At 31.7% G+C, this 7651-nt stretch overlaps 1 protein-coding gene across 1 annotated transcript; it reads right to left on the bottom strand.

The window, feature by feature from the left end:
• Positions 1 to 331: 331 nt before the first annotated feature.
• On the bottom strand, positions 332 to 5133 carry LOC148270555 (DNA-directed RNA polymerases I, II, and III subunit RPABC3-like). Its single transcript, XM_088242401.1, has 3 exons — positions 4745 to 5133; positions 3223 to 3345; positions 332 to 1220 (listed from the first exon to the last, which is right to left on the bottom strand). The coding sequence occupies exons 1-3, from the start codon at positions 4912 to 4914 to the stop codon at positions 1061 to 1063; spliced, it is 453 nt and encodes a 150-aa protein (XP_088098527.1). The 5' UTR covers positions 4915 to 5133; the 3' UTR covers positions 332 to 1060.
• Between the last annotated feature and the right edge of the window lie 2518 nt (positions 5134 to 7651).

Here is a 7651-nt window from a genome sequence, read left to right as displayed (position 1 = left end):
TGTTATGACCAGATCTATTAATGTTTTTGACGTTTGAGTTACTCTTGTAGATTCTTGGACAAGTTGTTTCATTCCGTTTGCATTTATAATATCTGTCGGCTTTTTGGTATAAATATCATTATTACTATGCATATTAATATTAAAATCACCGACTATAATATTAGCTTCCTTCTCCCTGATGTTTTCTGTGCACCATTTGATAGAAAAATAAATCTGTTTGAGGGATACATAAGGAGGGATGAATAAAAGAAAAGCTTTTTTTGAAGAATATTTTTTTAATTTATATAAAAAAATAATTGGTTATTATATCGGTAAATAATTAAATCCAAAATGATGACAACTATGAATGTGAAAGTTTATTGAAAAAAAAAACATAAATACACATTTAAAATTTCTACAAGAACACAATTAAATATTCCATAGTTCACTTTGTATTACTTAATTTTTTACCATTATAACCCTTAACTCTTTTTAATACAAGCCCATTTTGCAGAGGATCTCAAGAAATTTTCTGACAAAAAAGGTAAAATTGGAGCATTAAATTGTACAGCTAAGTTTCCTGAAAATGTACAAAAAAAAAAAACGTTTTAATAAAGGCGGACTACTTTGAACGACGTCACTGGTTCATATGAATCAACCAATGATAAGAGCATTATGGAAGATTTCCGGTTTGCTTGCCGTGAATGGACCAATGGGCAGAACTGATCGAGAATAAGCGGAAGAGAGCCTCTGACGTCACACGCGAAGTTATTTCAGAAATATGAAACTTAAAAAAACCATAGCACTGGTAATACGATATATAAAAATTGAAAAATAATATTTTTGGCTTAGTTTAATTGTCTATTAACAAATATTTTGAATTTTTTTAAAAACACTGAATTTCCTCATTGGGCCCCTGGTCTGCTGTGGTGCAAAACATAAATAAAAATTTTAATTTTACTTTGCCTTCAAACATATTGTTGCGGTTGCTTTGAATACAGATGTTGATGTTACGAGTAAAATTCGGCAAAATCTTTTGTAAAAACATTTCGAGGATGACCAACCTTATTTCTAATCTGTACTAGAAGGCTAATTTCTTCATTAGTAAGTACATATGCTGGTCCACTTCAAAACCATGCAAGTTGTTAGCATCTCCTTGAAGACGCATGAGAAGTCCACCGAAGCTTACATACGCAGCGAGTCTTGAAGACGGTTCTGTTGCTGCCTCATCTCCTTCTATCCTGAAATTATAAAAAGCACAATCAGTGATAAATACCATATGTACAGTATTTAGATGGTTGTTAATTTATGTGTGTGTATTTATATTTAAAAAAAAAAAACAATATTTATTTCCCAAAAATATCTTTCAACTACCAAACATATATAATAGTATTTATGTTCCAGCAAAGACGATGCTTGTTTGCAGGTTACATTTTTTGTTTGTTTTTATAATAATGTGTTTATTTTATTTATACATAGGTACATCGGCCTCGTGGTGTAATGGTCAGCGTGTAAGCCTGCCATGCAAGAGATCTCGGGTTCGATTCCCGATATGGTTGATATGAAATATTTATTTAGGAGGGTGTTTTTGCACTAGAATATTTTATAGTCCGTGGACTGGTACCTGAAGCGTCATCATCATCTTACCTTCATGTAACAAAAATAATCAAGATATGCTGCGATTGGTGTACAAATGCAGTGCCCTATGCATCATTAGGTGCGGAAAGGGAATGATGATGCTGACAAATAATATTATTATATGATAAATTATCTTCTTATAGACATAGACCTGCGTGGTCTGTTCTTCCTGAAGACAGTTGCTTCTCCTGTGAGGCGGATTCCAACTGTCCTTTTATCTTTTGGGAGGTCTTCTACAAGGACGAGTCCTGTGAGGCTGATTATGTATTTAGTGTAATATAAGGGAGTCTGGTGGTGTTCATTTTTGAGACATGACCGTACCAGTCCTATAATAAATTACAAAACACTTAATAGATAACGTAAACTAGAACACTAACTGTCTTTTAACTGTCTATCTTTTTTATATGTAGAAGGTGGAAAGGAAAAAGTTGCTAAGCGACATGTAGCAAGCAACTTTACAGAAGAGCCAATTAAAGTTTTTTTTTATTAATAAAAATATCTCATCTATGCATATTATTTTAGTGCGATTACATAATTTAAATAAAAATTGTAAATACATATGAGATTTTTCATTAAAAAAACTTTCATTGGCTTTTTTGTAAAGTTGACTACATGTCATTTAGTAACTTTTTCTTTCCATCGTTGATATATTTTTGTTTGCTAATATTTTTCGGTAACAAATTAAACAGCTTTAGAATCACACTTGCCATCGTTCTGTCCCTGTAATAATTTTGCCGTAGATGTACATATATAGCCGGCCTCTGTGTTGCAATTTCTTGAAGAGGCTTTTCTCACGCACAGAGGGCTACGGGTTCGATTTCCAGTGAAACAACTAAATGTGATTTTTCTTAAGCCTGTGAGTTCCGTGCTGTAATTCAATATAATTGGACCACTTTGCTTGTTCTTGTGCAAAATATAATGATATAAGCACGTATTTACATGGTATGTATATTTGTGTTTATATTTTACTGTTATATGATGCTTTTGAAATTATGTTTTTTTCTATTTTACGGTCTGTCATTACAAAATGGGAGTAAACCTGTAAAGTAATGCTGCCTGCAATAGTAGCATAAATAAACAAGTAAATATTGACAGATGTCTAACCCTAGATGACTATAATGGAAGTTATTTACAGGGCTTACGGCTGTAGTCTGGTGAAACGAACGCAAAATTAGGAAATCATACGATTTTGTCATTTTAAAACGAATGGTTAAATGTAATATTTGGTCTGTCTTACTGTACGGTTTAGAGGCGTGGACTCTTAAAGTTAATATTATAAACTGCCTTGAAGCATTTGAAATGTGAATCCACCGTAGAATTTTAAGAATATCTTGGACTGATATGATAACCAACAATGAAGTATTACGTAGTGCCAATACTAATAGAGAACTATTCACCACTGCTAAGCTCCATAAGATTTCATATTTTGGCCATGTGTTGAGAGGTGATAAATATGCTATACTTCATGCCATAATTCATTGTCAATTCTTTTTTAAATGGGAATAAATTGTAAAATCCTTGTCTGCCATTTATTTACCTTTTAAAGGTAACCTTGACGTAAATTTTCTGATAAAAAAGAAATTTATAAATCGAAATTAGATTTACCTATAGATTTTTCCATACATGACATATTCAAAACTATCCTGCCTTGTTGCTTCTTTATCTTCGGGATTCCATTCTCCTCCATCGGGATAACCATCCTCCCGTAATGTCGTTGCCAATACCAATCTAAAATAAATACTTGTTTGATGATAATAAATAAAATATGGTCAGTTTGCTAAAAGAAGTCACCTACTCATAAATCACGATATTCTTTAAAATAATTCCTTTACTGGAACACCGGGTGCGCAGACAGCACAAAAACAAAACTTTTTATTCTCTCAGATAGTCCGGCAGCTCTAAAAGCCCCGAGCTCAGCAGAAATTCATTATAAATCAATCTCGGAATGCCCCCAGGCGCTTAATTGTGCTGGTGAGTGTGACAGCATAATATTGTTTGGGTACCAGGACATTTAAACATTAACGGTAACGCCCTATTGTGGGTTCCCGGAATGTGCTCCTCGTAATGAATTTATGTCATGGACCTGGAGGCAGAGCATAATGCTTTGGGAAAAAGCACCTGGTCAGCACCATGCGGAGAAACTACTGAAGGGGCACTCGCAAAGGTTAGCTGTCGACTTAATAAAACTTAGCCGAAACCAAGTAAAGGTTATTACCCTTACAAGGCACTCCAGATTGAATAAACAACTTGCTAAAATGAACCTTTCTGCAAATTCTAGGTTTAGGTTCTGTAAAGCAGATGATGAAATGCCTATTTACATTATTATGTGAATGTGATTTTTTATATCACAAAAGAAGGTGGGATCTTCAAGGAACGACTGGTTAAACTTGAGGATGTGAGAGTGCTCGCTAATAGCCCGATACTTTAAGAAACTGAGGAGGAGAATTAGCAATATATATCAAAGCACTCCTCCTCTATTCGGTAACCCAGTTCTTTAAAGACCTTGGCTTAGAGGGCAAGAATTAATTTAGAGGGACCTGTCACTATAGATCTACACAGTGATGTCAGGATTTAGCACTGACCTCCAACTATAAGAATAGAATATAACAAATGTAAATATGCTTCAGGTGCCAGTGCGGGACTATGAAATATTGACATGTAAAAAATAATACTCCATGTCCACCTTGTCAGGACTTGAACCCAGGATATCAAGCGAGTCAGGCAAATGTGAAACTATTACACTCTGAGATAGACTCATTTCCATTTGATTTCCGTTTCCAGGATTTATTTCAGAGAGTGGCTATTGAGTCAAAAACTCATGTCTCATCTAGGTTCCTAGTTCTATTTTACACATAGAACTGTAATCTTCATTCTGCCCGGACACAAGCGTAATATCAATTTTGAGATATTGAAATAATTGGATGCGTTCAAATTATGCATTTCAAACATGCAGACAATTATTTTATTAAATATTGAAAATATGCAAAACTAGGTTTTGTTTACATACGCAAGTTGTTTATCTCACTAAGAAATACAATCAATTTTAAACTGATTTTAAATTCGACATGAAATTCTTTCGATTTTACAGGTAAAAAAAACAATAAATTTAACCTTAAAAATTGCTAACCTAAATTTATCTCCTAACTCCATTGGATAAAGCCAGGAGTTTATGTCCAAAATTAGGTCCATTTTGAAGGATTCTGATTCACAGTGTAGTCTGCTGGTTTTATCGAATTTCTTGCCTTCAGGATCCATATCCTTAATGTTAAAAATATCTTCAAAGAGGACACCAGTCATTTTGAATTCCAAACGCTCGTGCCTCGGTTGTTCACTTAACGGTAAAAGGGATATGAAATATTAATATTATCCCAGAACCCTACTTAATAACGTATTTTTTAGTCACGTAAAATTGTAGTTATTTTTTGCCGGCAACGCGGTGAGTGAGTTTAAGTTTATTTATGCTTTTGACTTTTGACTTTGACATTACTTTGACTTTACTGTATTATAATAAACTATTTATTTGACATCAATTTTTGAACCATAGACGAAAAACGGTTTTTTATTTTTTATTTGGCCATCCGCGCCATCCAAATAAAAAAATATTCAGATGCTAAAATAACAAAACAAATCTTTAACCAATTGATTTTTCACCAGTACTTTACATTCTTATCAATATTTTTAATTATTTTATTAATTCGTTGATACTACGGTACGGGTGAGTCAGTGAGTCAACAATCTAAATTGTATACTCACTTGTTGATAATATTTTATGTAAGTTTTGGTCAGAGTGACTTTTTACGTAGGTAATATTTATTATGATATAGGAACCTAGTCGATATTAGTTCTCTACAAAAATTTGAGATAATTAAAAACTGAAAAGGTCCATGATAACCATTAATTTTAATTTACAAAGTATGTAACCGGGTTGTTGTTCTGTGGCTCATATATTTCAGGTTTGAATCCAGCTTTATCATAAATCGATTCCCATTTTTTAAAAGTGAGTTATGGTCGAAAATGGTCATAAAATTAAAATATTTGGGTAAATCATAAAAACGTTTATAAATAAGTAATATAATATAAACCTCTAACAAAAAACTTACAATATAAATATTATACATTTACGATATGACCGATTATACTGATTTTGTTTTTGACTACTCAATTTTACCGTTGTTAAAAGTACACATAGTTTTAAAAATATACAGGTATTGTAAATAAATAATATTACTTTTTCAACTACGATAATAGATTCAACTTCACAACTCACTACATATCAGTGTTATTATGGCCAAAACATGGCATATAATATTTAAATATTTTTTCCGGTGGTAATATATTTTTATGTTTATATAAAAGTAGAGAAAATGTTCCTTTTATTTATTGTGTATGCAGACAATGGGTATAATTCCAAATTAAATTTGGTAATGTATCAAAATAAAACACGTTTATTGAATTTTAGCTCTATTTTTTTTTATATACAAGAGGGTAAATTGTGACGCGTTTTGTTTTGTAAGTTGAAGAAAAAATGTCGAGTTGAAAATGTCTTAACAAAACAAAACGCGTCACAATACATGCTCTTGCAAATCAAAAAAATTAAGTCGAATTTAAATCAAATAAACGTGTTTTATTTCGGATACATTACGAAATTTAATTTTTTGTTGTTAATTTTTTTACACTTAGTCTATAATCTTCAATGGAAAAACACTTTTCGCCATACATTGTGGTGAGGTTTAGTTTGTGTAAGGAGCAGGAAAAACAGAATATGAAAAAAGAATTTGAGTGAATTTTATCATAAAGGAAAAAAAATAATTACCTACCTACAAATCACAAAAAATGTTTTAGTTCATTGTCTATAGTTAATTCTACATTCTTTGTTTTATATTTATCATGCTCACACATCACACAACTCCCTGTTCATTTATCTGTGATTTAAAATATCTGTGGGCGGACATTTTGACCGATCTTGACTTTTCCGGAAATTTGCCGGCTATAAAAGCGATTTTAGATTATACTTTGGGTAAAGAGATTTTTCTACGCCAATATTTGGTTAGTTGTTAAATATTATATTGTATCCTATGAAATTATCAAACTTGAGTGTGTATAGTACATTAAGGTTCTTCTATCTATTGATAATACATCGTTTCCGCATGTTTCCGCATATATATTTTTTTATCAAAGGGATTATAATTGTTTTATTTCTTATAGTTTTGTATTGTAAAGTGAATAATAATAGTGTTTAAACTTATTAATTGGTTTGTGTAGATATTAATATTATATTTTGAGTTATGAAGTGTTTCAACTTTACACCAAGGAAATTTCAATTAATTCTTACCATTCTTTTCGTCGGTACGATTGTGTTTGCTCTTGGGTTCTGGTACAAGGATTTTTACCAAAACCTGCAATGCCGCGATTTTGATAACAATACATTTAGAAATTGTATTTATTGCTACAATAATTATGAATATTTTTTTACATTTCTTTTTTTATGTGGGTAGGTGTACTTCTCTTTCTGTTTTAGTTCATGAAGTGATCATTCTTTGTTTTAGATTACGGATTTAAAGAATTTGAAGTGATTGATTCATATTATTTCACAAGGTAAGACTTCTTTTTAACTTTTTTATACTTTACTACTTTTCCATGCTAATCTGTTATTTCCTAAAAAGCCAAAATGTGCTAGTATATTGAACAGTATTAGTAGGCTATTGCAACGCTTATTTTCTATTCTATTCTTTGGTCAATGTACTAGTAGTGTTAGACAACAATTCCTATGTAAAGCACTGTGTCTCGAGTCATAGGGAACTTCCTTCCTTTTTACTACCCGGAATATGGATGTCGTCATGTACACATATATTAAACATGAAAAAAATACTCCTGTGAAAACCAGTGTATGATGTAAAAAAAAGGTTTTCAAAAAAAAAATTCTACTGCAAATATTTTTTTATGATTTATCTAAGTATTTAATTCTGGGGCTATTTTCAACGGGTTGTTAATATCTCCGGGTTCGGACATCTGATTTGTCAGTCTGCAACACTAC

The sequence above is a fragment of the Micrasema longulum genome, unplaced genomic scaffold (assembly GCF_059751315.1).
Source record: "Micrasema longulum isolate JH-2025_06_02 unplaced genomic scaffold, ASM5975131v1 h1tg003732l, whole genome shotgun sequence".
Classification (NCBI taxonomy): Eukaryota; Metazoa; Arthropoda; class Insecta; order Trichoptera; family Brachycentridae; genus Micrasema; species Micrasema longulum.
Note: the sequence above shows the minus strand (reverse complement) of the source record. Positions and strands in the feature narration are given on the sequence as shown.